At 30.8% G+C, this 21592-nt stretch overlaps 1 protein-coding gene across 1 annotated transcript in view; it reads left to right on the top strand.

Annotated features, from left to right (window-relative positions):
• The window catches only part of LOC129221861 (spliceosome RNA helicase DDX39B-like), a 41462-nt gene that overhangs the window by 12979 nt on the left and 6891 nt on the right, over positions 1-21592 (top strand). The window contains exons 6-8 of the mRNA XM_054856213.1: positions 16104-16235; positions 17593-17702; positions 18854-18998. Coding sequence (XP_054712188.1) covers positions 16104-16235; positions 17593-17702; positions 18854-18998 — 387 coding nt within the window. The remainder of the gene's footprint in view (positions 1-16103; positions 16236-17592; positions 17703-18853; positions 18999-21592) is intronic.

Below are 21592 nucleotides of genomic sequence, written 5' to 3' on the forward strand. Positions count from 1 at the left end.
TAAACGATTGTTACCATGATAAAGCAAATCTAGTATGGAAAGAAGTAGCCTATGATGAACAAATGTGCTATGTGGTTTATTTTTTATGAAATGCAACTTGTGATTTTTGAAGGAGAAATTAGATACTTTATAATTGTTTTTAGATTTGATAACATTTTGCAAGACTGAAAGCTTTATTATATTTATTTTTCTTTGTATGTAACTTGTTATGTTTAAGCCATATCTTGCTAGTGTTATCTTTTTCTGTATCAGCTGTCTCTTTCTGAATTGCTTGACAACAAAATGTTGTAACATGCATACATATATACACATGCATGCACCAACTTCAGCGCTTAACCTGAGTAAGTTCTTGAACAAAAAATGAAATTTAGTACAAAGAAAAAAAAACCTAGAGACTTAAAGCAAGATGCTAAAACACAGTAGACCTTTGATTCCGAGTTTGCATACCTTTATACATGTAGCAATGTGCCTAGTTCTCATTTGAAAACACAATATCAGCTTCATAGTCTTTAAACAATTGTTAATACTCAAGCTCAATAGAAGCTTTGAGATTTGAAATGCAAAATTAAGTAGTTGAATTTTCCGTTTAGAATACATAAGTTTGGTTAAATGTCGATATCAGGTGGGTGTACTGCAATAATGCTAAGGATTATTAAATTTAATATTTTGACCATGTTACTGTCTATGATTTATATTCTTTCTCTGAGAATATTTATGCATGATAAAAAATATTATATAAAGTTGCTATGCATCAATATATCAAAATTATACTGCACTTTATATAGAGACAAGACATACTAGAATAAAGTAATGCTAAAAAAATGCATTTATCATTCTAGCTCTTTGAAGTACATGTCATTTTTGCATTTCTTTCATATTTGCGTATCATACTTTTGTGAAATGCTTCACCAAGGAAACAAAAAAGTCTTTCTTTGTTTTTGCAATTAAAATTGCTTTTTCCTTTTTGCGAAAAATGTGATCACAGGCTAAACCCCTGTGACTTTACATTTGCACTGACTCAAAGGATTGTTTAAAAAAAGGAGGGGCAATGAAAGCTTAAGAGTGAAACGTAAGACAACTGGTATGCTTCTAGGAAATATGAATAAGATAAGTTAATGAACTATTTTATTAATTTTGTATGAGCTCAAAGAAAACTTATCTGTATTTTGCAGTTAACAATAGGATTTTGCTTTTGTTTCAATGCACTAGTTTTAAAACCTCTTATTGAAGCTTAGAGATTAGAAAACAGCAAATTTTCTCCAAGGTTCATCTCTAGTTAACAATATTTTCACATTAATACCTTGGCAAATTTTTTTAAATTTCAGAAACAATGATAAGATCAGATTAAGCATCAATAATTATTCCTTTTTTCTATGGTATATCAATTGCATGACAATCATTGAAAATTTATTTCTTGAGAAATAGTTTTTCATTATTATCCATTAAATAAACACCTACAGCCCTTAAGAATGTTTTGTCTTTTAGTATTTATAATGATTGTGTTAATTACTGTTTGCCACTAATCTATTCTTCTCATTCTTTAAATTCCGAATTATTTCTATTAGAAATAATTAATAAAACTTACATTCCATATCTTAGATAATCCGAATGTTCCTTCAATCTCTTTTCTTGAAACATGTTTTTAAAATTTCAATACATACGGATTCATATATCACAGTTTATTACAGTAAAACACTTCCATTTTCATTTATTTTTAAAGGAGCCAATTCTTTCGTATTTCCCTATTGTAGGTTTGTTTTCTGTTAAGAGAAAAACCTTTATTCATTACAGTAATTTTATTGAATTTTTTGAAAAAATATGTTCAGCTTTATGCATGTTAAACATAATTCTAAGGTAAGCAAGTACTTTTTGTCAACTGATTCATTTCACCAATTGTTGAATAGCATCAATTGATAAAACAATTAAAAGGAAACTGTTACCTTATTATAAATGTATTGAAACTTTGTGTATGCTCTATATACAGTCAAACCTTTGCTCAAGCTCTCTTTCTGTTGTTTCTCTTTCCCTTTGATGAACTTCAAAAAAATGTTAATGGTATTTCTTTTATTTATTAAAGTAGTCTGCATTTAAGCAATTTCTTTGCATCATAGAAAGAAAAAAAAAGTGCGTTTAAAAAGAAAACCCCATGGAAATTGATAAAATTTCGGTTGATTTACCATGTTGTGATATATTTATGTGATAAATTTTGCACTTCAGCAATTTAAGAACTGAATTAATACTGTTCAAGTTTTTTTCTGAGAAATCTGTGTTGGGCGGGGGGGGGGGGGGGGGGGGGGAATGAGAATAGGGAAGTATCTGATTTTTCAATTTAATTTTATATGATAAAATAGCATACTTGAACATCATCGGTAGGAAAAAAAAAATTGCGATAAGTTTCTTATTTTCAAAATTATTTTTGAAGTTCAAGCTATGGGGAAGTCATTGCACTGTATGGTACACTTAGCCGACGAAGTGCCTTTGTTCTTTTACACGCTGGGTTTCTGGTTATTAAATCGCTGGTCTTGGAAAAGTTAAATACCAATAAGAATCTGCAGAGAAATATTTAATAGGTTGATACTTCCTATTGTGAATTTAAAAAGGAGCAAAATGTAATAAATTTTCATCAAACTTGTAGAGATAGTTGTAACATGTCCTTGCAAATGTTTTTGAAGCTGGGAATGTTTTTAAATGTTGATTCCAGCGATCTGCAACCTAAATTAACTGCCATACTTTTCAAGTTTGACAAACACCAAGATAGACTTCACTGGGTGATGGTGGAGGGGCTTTCCTTGATGTCATACTGATTAAGTTCTGTTCAAAACAATGTTTTCCTTGGTAAAAAAAAATTAAACAGTCATACCAAGTTCTATCTGTCAACCTATACTAAGTTTGTGGACATTACTTTTCAAGAACAAAAGGCAAAAATATTTTTTTTTCTTTCATATTAAAAGTGGTGGCCCTATCAGTGATTTTAAAAAGTTCTAAAAATTCTTCAAAACTATTCAGAAGTTAAGCCTGATTTTTTCCCAGAAAATACCGTTTATTAATGGATCTCTTACAAAAAAAAAATAAACAAGTTAAACATTGTTGTCGGGATCGACTGAAAACAGGCTCGAGATTGACAGGTCCCCTACCACTGGTTTATTCCCTTTGAGATCTCTTTTTGCATAATGTACTAGAGTCTGAAAATGTTCAGTTTCCAATCAATAAAGCCATTATCTGTGCAAGCAACTTTTTTTGGAAGTGTTGATCATGTTGAATAAGAATAGAGCATCTGAAGTTATAGTTTTTGTTTTCGGATGTTCTGGATATCAATCTCCCATTAATCTCATAAGGTCAGACGCTGCAATGTCAAAGTTGGTTTTCTTGGACACGTCCTAATTACATTGTAGTTCTTATGTGCAGGGTTTACGATCCTGTGTGTGGTGGTTACAAGGTTTAACAAGCATTGTATTTAATAGGAGCTAAACAGGGTTTGACTGTATTATTTTGGCAAATTATTTGAAAGTCTAAAAAGTGTTGATACATACCTTGATCACTAATGTAGGAATCAACTAAGTTAGTTCAAGTTTTTATAATTTTATTTGGTTAATGCGAAATTTTATGTTAGGTTTCTCTCTCAAATAACTCTGGTGCATTGTCAACTGCACTATTTCTCTTCCTTCTAATGTGTATTTAAAAAGCTTAATATAGATAAATCTTTATGTATGTAGTCTTGCATAATGTTATTCAGTCTAATGTAATTAAGATAATTTTTGCAGCATGTTTATAAAGTGCAATTGAAACACTTTTTATTACAGAATCATTTGCATTTATAAGTAAAAATCTGACACTGGCAGCATTCGTGTTTGTACTTGAAAGTTTTCTTTTTAGATTGATTAGATGAAAAGTTATTCTTTATTATTTAATGATTTAGCAGTATTGCTCTTTAAGTGCATCAAATATCTTTCCTGAAGGATGCTCTAACTGTAAAGATAAGTCGAAACTTAATGATCCATTTTAAAACCAAAATATGCTTATTTTAAAGGTCCTTCAGATCTTTGAAAAATAAGTGTTAACTGTCAAAGAGAGACTAAATTTAGGCTGAAGTACGGCAAAGACATAAGTTGGCCACACCTGTTTTATTTATTTAAATTGACATCCGGCTGTCTCTTGGTACCTACTTAGAAAGGGGTTTTGAATTGTTTTTAACTCTGCATCAAATAGATATTTCATCTAATTATCCTTTGCAGGCCAATATTGGCCTTTGCAGGATTATTTATTCTGTTACGTTTGATTCATATTATTTAAAAATAATTTTACTTTGTATTTGGAATAAGTTAATATGGTCAGTGCATTAGCAAATAAAAAGGCTGTTTTCAACCTTTATTTCTTACACAACTGCAGTTATTAAATTATATTCTCGATTTCACATGGTTTAAGAAAAATTCTATATAGATATCAAAGGATGAGCTTAGAAATTCTTTTGCAGTTCATCCTTTATTTTATCCAGAAGAGTATTTGATGCTGTGCAACTCCATAGCTCTGCAGTTCCCTCAAACTGATTATTTTTAGGATGTCTTGCAAGACAATTCTATTGTTTAAAAGAATATTGTTTATTAAGGTAACCAATGCAAAAAAAACATACACACATTCATAATAATAACCAAGCATTAATTGCTGATTTATTGTACCTGGTCGTGTGAACCCAAGGAAAGAAAACTACATTTATGAAACATTCACAAAATCCTGTGCAAATTAAGCATTCTCTCACGAAATAATAGTCCATATATCAGACTTATTTTGCCTTACTTCACCCTTAATTCAACTTGGAGATTTCTGTACAAATATATTTTAATGACAGAAAAAACTACTTTAAAGCCAAAACGTTTGTTTATACATGTCAATAATATACATAATTATATGTCATACAAGGTCATGATTTTTGTTGAGCATTTTTCCGAAGAAGAAGTTTATAAAAATTTAAAGGTTGATATTTCAATTTTGATGCATTTATTCAGACTTTCATCTCTGGAAATGCAATGCTGTGTAACATAATCAGAAATGCTATTAGTTTTAGGGAATTCTAAATCAGATGTAATACTGCTGTAGTCTCAAACAGTAACTATTTTATTTTACAAGTTTAATTCATAAAACTTAAGAAACACGACTTCATAAAATTGGTCTGCTGGTATTGGTGAAAGTCGATTTAGAAGTTACAAATGTATTAAAAGTGGTGCATTTCAAAATTTTTCTTGCTTAGTAAAACGTAAGACTTGGTCAAAAATATTTTTTAAAAGCTTTGTTTGAAATCAAGTCTTTTCCAGCTGTTGTGATGCTTAATCTTTTTACCTATACTCATCAGCCAAAAAAAGAAACACTACAGAAATTGTACTTGTTGCTTAAAGCATTAGTATCTCAAAAAAAGGTGGCTAGGTGTTTATATAGAATTCATTTCATGGAATTTTTGAGTTGTAAACATGTGATTCTTGGAAGAATATTTGATATATTTTTATCAAGTGTGTTACTTAAAAAATGCTGTAATTTCTTTTAGTCCTAGTACAAACTGATTAACTTTGACACTTAAGAGCAAAATCTCTGATAAAAACAATTTGACTGCCAGGAAATGCTGGTGTCAGTGCTGTACTCATGGAAGGTTATTCTTAAAAGGTAATTGATTTGAAAACTATGCAGCAGATATCATGTACTTAAAAATCAGTTAATATTTTTATCCTTATATTATAAGTATACCAATACCCATTGCACACTAGGAACTGTGGAGCCCGAGTCGAATTCCGACTAATTTTCAGGTACAGGAGTATGGGTCGACAGTTCTGATAGAATGTTCATTTGCTGCTGTTATAAGATGAAATTGAAGAGTAATACCACAAAAAAAGAATATAATGTCAATTGATAAGTGATAATATTATGAGGGTTGAAACTCTTTGCATAATATTTTAAAGTTTTATAGCCTTTGCTATTGGATTATTCATACCGATGATGATGAAATTTTAAGATTGGTTAAGTCTGCCCTGCACGTGATTGTGATTGGAGAAATGGAACAGTAAAAAAAGATTTCCCAGCGGGATGAATGAAAATTTCTTTGTCATATCGATGAATAACTAGCTATGTTATTGTCTATACAAGAGGAAATGTTTTGAGCATGCATTTTAAGACATGCTGAGAGTTACAGCTTTAGGAAGCTTGTTTCTCTTGTTATTTTTGGATAAGTAGTTTCATAAGTGGTAAGATTGACTGTATTCTTTTGTATTTTCCTAATTTTCCATCTCATATAAAGGATCCCTGCTAGAAAGCTGGACATCGCTCATACCACCAGAAATTGAGGTGCATTGTACAGCATAATTGATTTAACTCATTTACCTAATACTTGAAAGATCCTCCATGTAAAAATTTTCTAATCTTGAACTAACTAAAAAACTGGAAAATAAAGACAAAAAAAAAAGTTTTTATGTTCTTTACATTAGTTAAACATGTAGAAAAGATAATATGCAAAAATCTTTAAAACACAATTTTCAATTGAATAGTCTCATGCTTTTTAACAGAGTACATGGTTTGAAAAATTATAATAAACTTAGTTTTGACCATGTCAGTTTTGGCCACAACTTGCTTTTAGATTACATTTTTTTCAAGTTTCATAGCCTTAACGGCATTGCATATACAACTTCTAAATTTTTGCATATACAACCTCTGTTTTGGCTGATGATTATATTAGTTATTTTTGGAACTTGGATTGCAATGAATTGTTTAAAAAATAATAAATTTTTGAACTGTTAGCATCTCTGATTTTTGGTTACCTATTTCTTCTCCCTCAAATATGCATGTATTCTGCAGCCTTCTACTTGTTATGTTTAAATTAAAAGGCTTTTTGTATGGATTAAAATCTTGAAATGATATCCTTGCCTTTTGAAATAAAATTTTAATTGTAAAATGATAATTTCTGGGCAAAAATTGTAATAGCTCATTCCATTGAAATGACCTAACTTACATTTGCGCAACTGTCAGCTCATTCAGTTGAAACTATGTTTAGTACTTCTTTGTAAGTTATGATTGCATTAAGTTTGAAGAAAATTTGAAAGAAGTCACTAGGTTTATTGATACATTTTAGTCAACTGCTGTAATTTTAGTTTTTGCTTTAAAGATGTTATATAATGTAGTCAATTACTTATTGTGTCGATGTTTTTAAAATGCATGTTGTTTGCCTACTATTCTGCATGAAGTAAGAAACTTTCAACTTTTTGAAGGTGTTGACTCTCTTTGATGCATATTTTGTAATGAATAAGATGAAACCACTGAAACATGAACTACATAACTAATGTCTGAGCAAATGAATATGCAAAAACACATCAAAAATTTATCCATTTTGAACATTAAGATTTAACTTTATTCTTTGCAGATGTGAGATGTTTTATGATTAATGTGTAATGTCTATTACAACTCTTGTTTCAATATTAATGTGAAATAAGCTGAATTGCCTGTGCTTTTGTTCACTTTCTGCCAGTGTCAGAAGTATTTTTGTTAAATATGTGCTCATGTCTCATATGATTTGATATGGTAAAATGAATTTTTTTTCCTGATTTATACTTATAAGGAAGGAATTCCATTTAAATGTTGACATTTATGTGCACTGTTTCATTGTCTTTGAGTGCTTGGGTGATAGGAATTTATAATTTTAGATGAAATGTAGTTAAAAACCTCGATTGGACTTAAGCTTTTTAATTTGTCTTTTTTATTGCTAATTTAAATAAAATTGTCATGGTTACAATTTGAAAATAAAAAAAAGTTTATATATACAGTAAAGTTTATATATACAGTCGACTCCCGCCTACAACGCAATTCAACTTACACAAAATGACTATGATGCAGGTTTTTCTCGAGTAACTAATTTAAGAACTAACACGAATTCCTTGCTCGTTGCTGGAAAATATTTGAAAAGGAATCATAGTGTTAAGTGTGGGCTTCATTATCAACTTCTTAATATTGATGAGGATGGGTGTTGAGCCAATTGAGCACGTGTTCCTCGACTTCATTGCTTCCAAATCGCTGTCCTCCCAGCGATTCTTTCCAGCCCATTTTTTCCCAGGGCATCCCTTGTCAAAGCTGCAGTGTAAACCCTGGCGTTACATTTCTGATGGGCATGTCCCGTCTCTTCTTTTGATAGGCGGCTTTTGCTGACCGTAACAACTGGCAGTAGTGAGCTGCATTCACCGTAGGTTGATCATGCAGAAAATTGATTAATAAAATTCCCCTAGAGGTGAAAAAAAAAATGGTTGCTAGGACTTTTCCAGCTGAGAGAGGAGTTTTGGCCTTCACTGGGCATCAACAATTAATCGGCGATCACCTTCGATAAGGTGTCTAATCTTATGGATGTTGTCATCTGGGAGGCTTGATCTTGGGCGTCGCATACTTGCCAACTCTACTGTTTTTAACGGGAGACTCCCGTTTTTTGCTTCCGTCTCCAGATTTCCCGTTTTTTACTATTTTCTCCTGTTTTTTCAGTCAATCATTAAAAAGTTTCACTTTCTTCTCAATAGATGACGCCCTTTTCTAGTCAACCAGTGTCAGAGAAGAAGAATTTTTCCAATTAATACCTCATTCAGTAAAAATTAATTTTTTGGAAGCTTTCCCCATTGCATGCTCAACAAAGCATGTGCTTTGCCGAAAATTGCAGCAGATTTCAATCCTTTTGCATCTTGAAAATACTTCAATTATTTTGAAACTATGAAGTTATTTTAACATATGCTTCCCTATACCTAATCATTTTATATTTTATTTTCATCATACATTGATTTTTGTTTTCAGATTTTAATAATTAAATTTTTTTAGCTTCTTTGTAGAGACTGGGGAATGTACAAAATTTAAAGCAAATTCACTCCTTACTATTTATTTTTTCATTTGCAGTATGTTTTTCTTGCTGCTACCAATTAGTTTATCAGCAAATAATCCCCATTTCACTTTAAATTTAGTATTCATGTTATTTAAAAGCATACTTTAATAATTCTGTCGCTGGTGAATCACCTGTATACTTCTAGTGGAACCTCCTGTTTTTTTTTCCTTCGAAGGTTGGCAAGTATGATGTTGATTATGACGTTCGTTTTCAACTTGTTCTCGTCCGGCTTTAAATTCTCTCGCCCAAATATACACACGATTCTGAGATAGTGAACTGTCCCCAAACTGCCTTCAAACGGGTAAAATTTTCTGACAGTTTAACGCCTTCATTGGTTAAAAACTTAATGATAATCTGTTGCGCAACAGCCGAAGGTACCTTTTGCTCGGTCATGGCTGTACTAACGGTTAAATAGGAGTCAGCGTTTGCACCTGCCGGTTCCCCACTCCTCATAAACCAGACATCTGCTCTACACAACATCATCTGGCTAGAAAGTGCAATCTAAGAAGAATAACAAAATTACCTTTTATATTTGATTTACCCTTGTACTTTCATCCTTTTATTAGCATCACTGACAGCCAAAATTCCTGCATCACATTAGTCTAAATATTGCTTAGTTTGGGTTTATAAATAACCACTCATTTTTCATAAGCCTAATTAACTATTGTATCTACTGTATAACTGTTACAGTGCAGCGCTTTATTATTACTACATTGTGTACGTACCATTTACTGTTTTATTTTATATCTCTCTCACCCAATGCTTTTGTGCATCGTAACACTATTTAATGTTGAATAATGCAGAAAAATTGGCTCTGTATGTAAGGTACGGTAATATATAGTTAAGAAATGATCTAAAACAGTTTGAGGGATGTTTAAAAATGTCTAAAAAATAATTGGGTATGTTAATAAAGAATTTGTATTACATACCACAACGTGAAATTTCGACTTACTTGAGGGGTCTTCTAACTTATTCATTGAATATGTCTAGTCTCGACTGTATGTACAAAATTGATTCACTTTTTCCTTTAGCTCATTAACGCCTAAAATTTGTTTAAAACAATAGGTTTTTCGAGGGGCAGTCTATACTTTTTATGTGTTTGAAAAGATAAAAGGATTTTTATTTCTTCGTTACTAATAATTTTGAATTTAATCTTTATTAATATATTGCGTCTCTTATCAATTTTCACCCATCCTTGCGTGTCTAAGCCACTGTCCCCATTGTGTAATATAATGGCATGTAAGAACCATTAATTTTAAATTATTGTTATTTTAAGTCTATTAACAAGATTTTTCAATAATGGGTTAAGTAAAATTATTTTTTCTTTCTTTCTTAAGCCCTGAAATATAAAACTGAGAGAATTCGAACGCACAAATGTTTTAACAAGTTTCAAAATAGTAAGGTTTTCTTCTGAAAATTTCACATGCGTGTGTATTATTGAATTCTTTAAACTCCACATTATTATACACTGTATAGCAAGTAGTAAAAAAAAAATCCTTGGGGGGGGGGGGGTAGGCAAGATCAACACTCAATTGACTTTTCAGCATTGTATTTTCTCTTAACATGGATCGGTGATGCACTTCATTAACTGTTTGCAATTTTCTTGAATTAAAGTCATTTAAAGAGTAATGACTGAAAAAGAAAATGAAAATGCAGCAATTTGAGAAGAAAAGCTGCACACAGAAAGTTTTAAAATTTTGGCTGTTGTTCTTAATGAGATGTTGTGTGAATCATGATGTTTAAGATGTTAAAAATTTGGTTGCTATTTTAGCAACATTCAGTTCTGTTTCTGACAATTACTATGTTTTTCTCCCGTTTCTCATCTTTTAAAAATGTAAAGGCTTGACTGGTTAAAAATTTCACCAAGTTTATGAGCTGTTTCATCATTAAAGAAAAAATGATTGTCAAACAGATGAAAATAATCAAAGGTTCTTAATATGAGTACATGAATAATGACAGCCCTGGTGCTAAAAACAAATCAGGTCTAATATAAAATGATTTAATCTGGTAGAAAAATCCCTTTGGATTTCCCATTTTGTTTACAAGCTACATCAGTGTTTTGTTTAGAAGTAGAATGATGATCAAAAAATTTAAATAATGTTTGAGGCTAAAAACATACTTCTATAATGACCTATTGCAGCATTTTCTGGCTCTTAACCTTTCGCCTTCAGTGCAGAGAAAAGAAAAGCTTTCCTTGCCATAGTATATTAATTTCAGACAATTATTTCACGTTATATGTCTGCATTCCATCTTGTAGAATATTTTATCATTTTGGTTCATTTAGGTTATCTAACAGCTCAAGGCCCTTGTCTGTTAATGTTAAACATATTTTAATACTTATTCTGGAAACCTGCAGTATCATTACATGATTTACTTAGCATCTTTAAACAACATGATATTAAATAATTGTCATACCAACTTAATAGGTAGAAATATCAGGCATAAAAGTTATTGCTGTACATACAGATTAAACAAACCGTACAGCTTATTTCTAGCTTTCAGCATGGAAGCTAACTTAACATTCTTGTCAAAAACAATTTTTCTATTATTGCACTTTTTTTATAAATTGCATTAAAACATAATGATTATAATTATTTTTGGTATATGATTGAACTACATTTAATGGTGTGCATTCCTGTTCTAAATACTCATATTTATGTACTTGAATTTTCATTGATGTTTTAAACTTTGTCAAGTGTATCATTCAAAGAATTTTGTGTTTTCAATGAGAATTCCTTCCTTTTCAGTATTCAAAATATTTTTTTTTTTAATTTAATGCCTAAGTTTTGTTGTAATGGATTTGCATGTTCCAAGGTCTTTCTTATATTCACTACATCAACCTGTAGAAAATCAGTTTGTTTTTGAACCAATTGAAAAGGATCAAGATAATCTTGATTACTGATCTTTAGTATCAAAACAATTGAAAGGAGGGAATCATGATGTCCCCCCCCCCCAAAAAAAAATATATATATATATATACAGTGAAACCTATGTAAGTTGACTACTTGTGGTGCACTACTTCAGTGCTCTATAAAGGTTGAGGTGTATGATATAGAACTAATACTGTACCTGACAAAGGTGGTCAACTTTGCAGGTTTTACTGTACCTTATTGTGCTATGTGCTTACAAAAACATATGGCTACCTTTAGACTCATTAGTAAGATAGCCCTATGTTTCCTATGAATGTTAAAATCTCGTGTTTTCATCTAGCTAAACAGTGGGTATGTGGCATACCAAAAATTTAAAATAGTACCGTATGTTTAAAAAAGGGTATACAGTATGCCCTTTTTAAAACATTTTTCAATCTTTTATTAAGGTTATTTTTCTTTTAAAATGCTTTTAAAAAAAATTAACCATAAGAATTATTTGTACCAAAAGAAATACTTCCTTGCAAACAGGTGAAAATAAATATTCCTCTGGGTGGAAAAAAATCAACTCTTGGCTGTTGTAACCAGCCATTTTTTGAAAACTTTTTTTAACCCAATTCTTTGCCTTTTGGTATGAAACCTTAGGATTACTGCAGGATGTATCCAAAATTGAAATAGCTCGGGTTTACCTTAATTTAGGATGAGAAAAAGTTGTCCCTCTCCTCAACTATTTAATATACTAAATCTAACGCCCCCCCCCCCCCAGGCGCTTTACAGTTGCCAAGTGTTATTTTTACACCAAATTATGCTCTCAGATTTTCTAAAATATCTAAATTTCACCTATAGTATAATTTTAATTTGATGGCTGATTAAAAAATAATTTTAAAAAAAGAGAAAATTACTAATGCTTTGTAATTACGAAAACACCTAAAAGTTGCTTAGGAAACCAGTTTAATTATTCTTAGAATTTGACAGGGTTGGCAAGTTTTTGCCACGGGTGGAAAAAAAACCATGAAAAAAAGTTTTTTTTTTCTTTGGCAAAATATCCCAGCAAACACAGGTTTTTGCCAGAGTGGTGGAAATAGAATGTAAATCGACAACTTAGACACAGTTTTTCATATTATCCTCAGAAAGTTAATTTAGTTTCTAGTTTGAAAAAGTTAAATATTTAATTTGCTTTAAAAGTTAAAAACAAAAGTTTTAAAACTATTTATTTTTTTTTAAATATCAAGAAAAAAAGGTCACTGATCCAATGGTCCAGTAGTTACAAAATTTCACATGTTCATGTGAAATTTTGTAACTTTAGTGGTTCATTTTCGTGTCCTGGGTTTAAATAATAATAAAAAATTAAAAAAATTGATTACTGATGCATGTAAAGGAATTAAAATCTTACCAGTGTTGTTTTTTGGGAGGAAGAATAACAAAAACAATGTGCTAGAATGCTGGTGAAATTTTTTAATCAGGGTCTCTTGTTGTGAAGAAGACTTGAACATTGCAACTTAAGGTGCAAACTTTCTCTTACAGTTTCAAAAAATGATGTTTAAATTTAGAAACGAAAACGGGAACAAATTTTTACTGGTCCTTTGACTACTAAAATTATGTTCTGATGGTTGTTTTTACGGCCCTGTGCCAAGTGGATCACTGTTAACATTGAGCCCTGGTTTGTATTTGAGCCAGGAAAATCATTGTTAACTTACAAGGTAAAACAATTGTCTTACAGAACTAGATTTTTACAGGTAGTTTTTCTCTCCTTCATTGCTTTCCTCGGATATTCATTCCTCGGTAAAAAGTATTCCATTAGTGAGGAAAAAGTCCTAATATTTCTCTATTTAAGTTGACAACTTCTATCAAAATTAATAGCTTGAACACATCTTAACGAAATCAGCAAAAAAAAATATTTTCAATTTTACAATTTTTAATAAATTTATTGGTTTTAAAGATATAATTGTTTAAAAATCAAAAAATTAAACTTCTAAAAATATTTACTTGTTATGTTGTAGCGGAGATATAAAATCACTTGCTATTATTATTATGGTTTTTTCTTTCAATTTATAAATTAAAATAATTAATAAAAAATTGAAATATTTATTTACAATGTATTATATATCATTACTATTCCTTAAGTAACAATAAAATTCAGCTTAATTTGTGATTTGATATTTGCAGAAAAAGCTAGTGATAAGTGAAAAAAAGCTTTGGACCTTTTAAAATCCTAAAATTTTTTTTCAAACTTTCCTTGCATAGATAGGTTTTTATGTCTGTATGTGTGTGTGTGTTCCCCTGCATTAGCAAGCATGTCAATAACAGCAAGGGAGATTAATGTACTGGAAATGGAAAAAGTTTCTCCCAAACCTGATGTTTTCTGACAGGCCAAAAAAATAACCCAAAACAGCGAGCGCTAAAGCTTGTTCTCCCTCAGGTTTATTGGCATGGGGGCTCATCCAGAGGAATATGGAATAAATCATACCTGCCAATATTGATGCTCCTAATATTCAGTTGGTATTTGGTACATTGCCTATTTGGCACACTAACCAAATATTTGGTTTGGCCGAATTCTTTTAATAATTGTAAAGCGAATAGTGAATTTAAAAATTAAGTAACTTGAGTTTAAAATGCATGATGATTTAAGTATAAAATAATATCAAACCATGATTATCAAATCATATATCATGAAAGGAAATTATCAGCTATGTAGAGTTACAGATAAACCAAGTTAGGCATTTATTATATTAATTTGCTTTTACTTTAGAAATGATTTATTTTATTTTTCATTTTAAGTTAAGAATTATACTTAATGAAATAAACTTATGTTGTGAAATTTAAATGCATTTTCACACAAGTCATGAAATCAATAAGTTTTCTATTTTAAATTAACATTAAAAGGGTCAACTCAATGGTTGGCATTTGGTGATAATCTTCCCCCCTCCCAGGAAAAGAGAACAAAAATCCTCTCAAATTACCTATCCCCCCAAAAAATTTCATGAATTTTCGGTATTAATTGCATCCCTACTTGTAATTCATTTACTGTTTTTTCAATCTAGTTTTAGGATTTGGCAACTTTTGCTTAATTTCAGCATTATCTCAAATTTTTATTCAGTGAATTTTAATAACTAGATTAACACTTTCAGGGGCGGTGGTCGCGCTGTGAAACCACCAATTTATAAATTTTTTTCTCTATTTTTTCCGAATGTTTTGGATCAAGATCGCTTGAGTCCTCTTCTTTTGAGTTCAAGGAACAAAATGAGGTGGCAGAATAACAAAAAAATTTTTTTTTTTCGTAGGCTCAATTTCTTGTCCAAATCATCAAATTTTCAATTTTTCGTTTACCCCAAAATTGGGATTTTGTTTCAGATTTTAAAATTTTTAATTAGCGCTGAAAGAGTGAATCATTTTTCTTGATTTTACTGAGGTACTCAATCATATTGTTCTAAATGATTCAAATTCATTTTTACATGTGTAAACATGTTTTTGTCCCCCCCCCCCCAGGTGGGGGGTGTGAACAAAATGGGGACACCACCTCCAGCGAAAAAAGTTGCCAAAAAAATTTTTTTAACTGAAAAATCTATGTCTAGATGATCAAATAAACCTACTTTTGGTGTTTTTTCTTCATGTTTCTCAAAAATTAATGATGCGCCCCTGAAAGGGTTAATACGACTTCAAGGATAAATGATTGTCTTGTTCGAACTGAATGATCTTTAGACAAGAGATTACGTAAACAAAACATACATTTTGTTATTTCAATGTAAATGTACAGTGGTGTCCCCCTCTCAGAAATCCCCATTGTTGAGAAAAACCCCCCTAATTATATCAATATATTGGCAGGCATTATATGTCAGTAGTGCTCAACCTTTTTGTTTTTTTATCCAAGGGCCACATCTCGTATTGAAACGATTCTTGTCAGCCAGAACATGTTAACATTTTTAAAAGTATTTACATTTTTTGAGATTACATTGGTAAACATAGAAAAGGAAAGAAATTACAAACTAAGAATTGTTGCTGTCATTGCTTTGACTCAGGCGTTATTAATGCAAAATTTGCATATATTTTCATTAACCAATTTCTTAGTATTTGGCTCCAAATTTGTAACATTGTGACTGTGGGTTTTGTCTAACATGGGAGGAAAAAAGCAATCACAAGGTTAAATTGGTGGGTGGCATGTGGCCCACTTGCCATTAGGTTGGGCAATACTGTATATATGTATGCGTGTGTAGTATATATTTTTACTCCCCAAAGATAAATTGTTTTTAAAATGCTTTTTAACTAGTTAGAAACTCTAACTGGGCAAAAAAAAAAAAAAAAAAAAAAAAAAATGCAAATAAAGTGTTATATTTTTGAGTTCTTAACCTTTATAGCCCATGGAAGTATATGTTGATGATGAAGCTAAATTAACTCTTCATGGACTGCAGCAGTATTATGTGAAACTTAAGGATAATGAAAAAAATAGAAAGCTTTTTGAGCTTCTTGATCTTCTAGAATTTAACCAGGTAATGTTTATTTTAGTTGCATTTCTTACTCCATTTATTGCAAGTTGGAGATGTCGGAAAATCCACTCTTATGAAATATTTGAATAAAATGTTAAATTATATAATTTTGCTCATTGATTTCAATGTATAGTTTAAAATGGCGAAATTTCAAAGTCCTCTTTAAAAAATATTAAAGTAGTTTTAACAGTAAAAATGTACTAAGTGAGTGCAATGCCATTTTCTGTGGTTAGTTTGAATGTTGAGATAAATTTTTTATTTTATTTATTTTTCAACATAGGGCTTATTACTAGCAGCAAAGCATGAAATATTAATACAGTAAGCTCTCAGTTATCCCCAGGGTAGGATAGCATGTTAACTGCATATAAGGGAATTTCAGATATAATCTGCAAAATAGGCGGAAAATCATACCAGTGTGTGCGAAAGCTTTAAAAAAAATGAATAACACTAGCATGCATTTAAACTATAGCTAAAAACAATAACGCTGCTGGTAAAAAATTGATATAAAAGCTAGAAAAGGAACGCTCATTATTGCAAACTAATTGCACTCATATGCGAGCAAATTGTACGAACAGATAGAACTAAGTTACACCAAAAACGAATGGGGGGGGGGGGGGAGAATTTTCAGTCATTTGTTGTAAAGTAGTGTAGATCTAAAGCAGTTATTCTTCTACATGACCTCACCTTTCCTAAAATTGTAGTCTGGATCATTCTGTGTGTAATAGAACAATCTTTTTGCATCCGCTTTTGGTTTTAGATTATTTTTGTTTGGATGCACTACATAGCTATTTAAAAGTAAAAATTATATCAATCGGATTATACCATATGATGTACAGTAATAGAAGTCTCATTTGCAGATCATAAACACTGCAAATTATCTAAAATACTGAAGTATGCTTTCATTGGATTGATAGAGATAAAAAAAAAAGGTTCAAATATAAACAATATTCAGAAAAACATGCCCTATATCCCACAATGCTAAAATTTTCGCTTTTTTTTTTGCCAAGATTTCAAATTTGGAGAATTTCAAACTCTGGAAAGGTCACAGCCCCTAACAATTCAGATTTAGAGTTCTGTGTTGAAATTCTTTCATTTTTCATTTACCAATTTTAATGTGCGTTTACTTAAGAGGTTTCTAATTTTTTATTCATCTGAATGAGCTTTGTATCTCAATTTTATTAAATCTGAACGTGATATGATAAAAGCAACTTTTTTGTGTAGTTCATGGCAAAGCATGATTCAGACACCAAATCTTCGTGACTTCGTGTATGATATGAGCTGATCAGTTCTCTTTTGTTCTGCAATTTACTTTAAATTTGAATTGTTTCTAATTAAAAAAATGTTTTGGGTTTCTTTTAAGGTTGTCATATTTGTTAGAACTGTTCCAAGATGTATGGCACTTGCTCAACTATTAGTTGAACAAAACTTCCCTGCTATTGCAATTCATAGAGCAATGACGCAAGAGGACAGGTAATTTTGTCTAATAATTTTCTGTGCTCTGTATTCACATTGGTTGGTCCAAAGTTTAGTTTCTTCAAAATGACTCTACTCCTGTGATCTAGTTTTTTTAAAAAAAGCAGCTTTTTCCAAAATACTGTATGTAACTGAATGTATATATTCTGCATGTCGATCATTTTAACAATTATATGTTATGCATTAGATATTACTCGGTTACAGGGACAGCGCTAAGATTTCGAATTGCTCATCAGTAATATAACCAAATTTTAAAAGTGTTAGCCAAATTTCAAAAGTCTTAGCCAAAGACTAACTTTTACTGATTTTAATGTATTTTTGTCTGTAGAAATATTTAATCAGAGAGTGAAGTATTGCTTAATTTTTGACGGCTAAGGCAGAGGTCAATCCAGGAATTTTTGTCCGTTTTTAGGAATTTTGTGGAAAAAAAATGCAAATTAAGTAAATTTTTGCCAAATCATATGTCATTTTAAAAAAAAAAAAAATTACCTTCAGAAAAATAATGATAAATGATACTTTAAGCTAGTCAGGAAAGAAGAAAGGATTTAATCGAACAAAGCAATATCTGATTTCACTCGCTCTGAATATGCTTTCTGTTCGAAAGTTATAAAATGGCCAAGAAACATGTTTTTTTTTTCAGACTAGTACAGTAAAAAGAGAAAAATGGCTAAAAACAACTTTAAGTGATATTTATCATATTTTAATAAATTTGGTGGTAGAAATAAAAGCTTTTATTACAGTAAAGACTGCATTCCTATCGTGGTCCAGTCCGATGTTTAAGACATCGAACATAGTGGATCCACGTTTCTACTCTGTAGCCATGCTGCGCCCTCAATATCCCTCCAAGCTGCGAGATGCAAATGTCAGCCTTCCGACTATGCTAATGCGTGTGCGTGCATCTCATTCTGCTCGGAGTGTGGCTAGATGGTCAAAGGATAAAACAACTTTCAGTGACTGCTCGAGTCTGGGAATTTTGTGAAAGGTTTGTTTTTAGGGGTCCGAATTTTGTAAAAACTTGTTAGGTGTGTACAGCTTTGGATTTTATAAAATTATTAAATCTGTTTCAATGGACTTCCCAATTTAAGGGAAATAATTGTAACTTAAACCTTAGAAAGAATAAACATTACTTATTTTTTTTCTTTTTAAAGATTGTCAAGGTATCAACAGTTCAAAGATTTCCACAAGCGCATATTAGTTGCTACTAATTTATTTGGCAGAGGTATGGATATTGAAAGAGTCAACATTGTATTTAATTATGATATGCCAGAAGATTCAGATACATATCTGCACAGAGTAAGTAATGAAATTTAATTGTAAAATTATAGCTTAAAATAGTTTTCTATATTTGTCCTTCTAATCTTATTGTACCTTCCAAAATCCTCAAATACAAAATCTTCCATCAAGAGTTCGTTTAGACAGGATTTAAGATGGACAAAAAAATTTTGTCCATACAATAAGGTTTGTTTAAATGAAAACCGGTCGGAATGTCTAAATTCACATTAGATGTAAGGGGCCGCCACGTAACTGTATGTGTGGAAGCACCATCTTTTGGTAGAGAGACAGACGCATGCACATTGTTTGATGTTGCACGGTGACAGTGTCAGGGTTGCCACGCACCTCGAATTGTGAGGGAAAACGAAAATCACTTAAACTGGTTAGGAAAAGTCACAAATTATTGAAATTTCTGGAAATGTCAGGGAATTTCTCTCAAATTTTGCATCTGATGGGTGAGATTGTTGCGTAAAAATGTGAAAATGTCGCATTCCAAATAAGCGAATTTTCCTAATAGTTGAGGGGAAGAAAATTCCAAGCTCATTTTTAAGTACTAAATGTAATAAGGCTACAGAAAAAATAAATAAGTTTTAAAGAAATCCATACATAAATTATAAAGCTCAGATTTATATCATGACTTTTTTTTTTTTTTTTTTTTTTTTTTTTTTTTTTTTTTTTTTTTTGGAAAAAAAAATCAAGCCATGTGTTACTAGTATTTTTTGAAAAATATCTGTGGTCTTACTAATATTTTAATAGTCTTCATTCTACTTCTATTTCTTTTTCATAAAATGAATGATCATAAAATTTAAAGTTTCAAAATTTTAGCTTTTATAGGTTAAAACTTTGTTGGAAAATGCTTAGTATGTTTGAGATTTCAGTCCTTATGCATCCTTCAAACTTTTCCATCATTTCAACGGTTGAAAGTTATTTTAATTAATTCTGGATTAGAATGACTTAATTTATTTATTTTTGCAAACTTGAATTGTTATTGAGTTAATTAGAAATTACATATTTTTTGTACAAATACTAGATTGTAAAATAATGAGCATTTAATTTTTTTGTTCTTCACTTGCTTATAAAGCTAAGGATTTCTAAGAAATCTTTTTAAAAGAAAAATTTAAAGTCCATTTTAGAAGAAAAGTGTAAAGAATATAAGTTTTAAATTGAATCATCATTGCAGAGAATATTTAGCATATATATATATATATATTTTTTTTTTTTTTTTTGGAAACAGAATGAACTATGATTTTTAAAGATCCTTGCTTGCCAAAGAAAGATGTTGCGATTTTATCACAATGCGGATACTTTTTTCATGTGTTTATGTTACAGTTGAGAATAGTGGTAATGTTGATGTTTTGGAAACATCCATCGTGGTTTTTGTTAAAACATTGGATGTTTTAATTTTCATCTTTTTTTTAAAAACATCAATGTTTTTGAAAAATATGTCACACCACTTGTTGAGAGTGTAGTATCAACAAGGGCACGTTGGTCAAAAATTTAAAAAGTCTTGTAGCATTATGGACTGACGGATTGCTGTTATTCATGCTGCAAAGAGGGAGGGAGACTTAAATCAAATGAGATTTCTTATAATATGCTCAGTTATGCTAGAATGGTCCTTAGCACATATTATCTTGCAATAGGAAAAGATTGCAAAGTAAGAAAAGGAATAAAAGTGCTAAGAAAAAGTTTTGAGTAATAAAATGTTTGTATTAAAAGGGAAACAAACTTTTGCACAGCATAATTGCAAAGATTTAAAAATAAAAGTATTAATTGGAAGTACCTTGTTTTTCAAAGCATCTGTAGGTAAATTTCAAAATTGTCTTAACACAGATATTGATGTTTTAAAGCATTTTTTGGTTAGAAAAGTTGACTTATTTACAGTAAAAATTATATTGATATTAAATAACAAAAGTTGACATTCATTATCCTGGAATTTTTCCTAAAATCGACTGGAAAACATGGAAATGTCGGGTAATTTCATTCTTGAACTTCTGTGGCAAACCTGCAGTGTGGTGTCCCGCTGAAGAGAGGAGTTCACACAAGTTATTGTCCACAATGGAATATGCTGGCAAGTAAGCAGAAACAACAAGGCGTGATTTGATTTTTAGCAGCAGACAGAGTTGCAGGCCATGAAATGTATAGACTGCTAAAGATCCACCGTACAGTGCAGACATTTCAGTGTGACTTTCATGTTTTTGGACATCTAAAACAAGTTATTCACGGACATATATTGACAACGGACGACGAAGTGTGGCTGTGTCCAGGCTTGGATCCAACAGCACCCTACCAGCTTCTTCAAAGATTGAATCAATAGACTAGTGTCGCAACAGGAAAAATGTGCTAAGTTTTTATAACTGTATTTGAGTTAATAATATTGTTACCGTTACTTTACAGTAGTGACTGGGTTTCTTGTGAATTTCTCTTATAGTATGATGCTGTAAGTGACCTTGGAGACTTTTTGAAACCAAAACAGGCCAATTAGCAACCTAATTTTTTTCTCAGGCAACGTTTATTGAAAACTCCATAGCCAATGAAAGTTATCATTCAAAAATACTAGTCATTTACATATTTTATATAGTTATTTTAAAACCTCTTTCATAATTATTTTAATTGTT

Source organism: Uloborus diversus, chromosome 5 (genome assembly GCF_026930045.1).
Source record: "Uloborus diversus isolate 005 chromosome 5, Udiv.v.3.1, whole genome shotgun sequence".
Lineage (NCBI taxonomy): Eukaryota > Metazoa > Arthropoda > Arachnida > Araneae > Uloboridae > Uloborus > Uloborus diversus.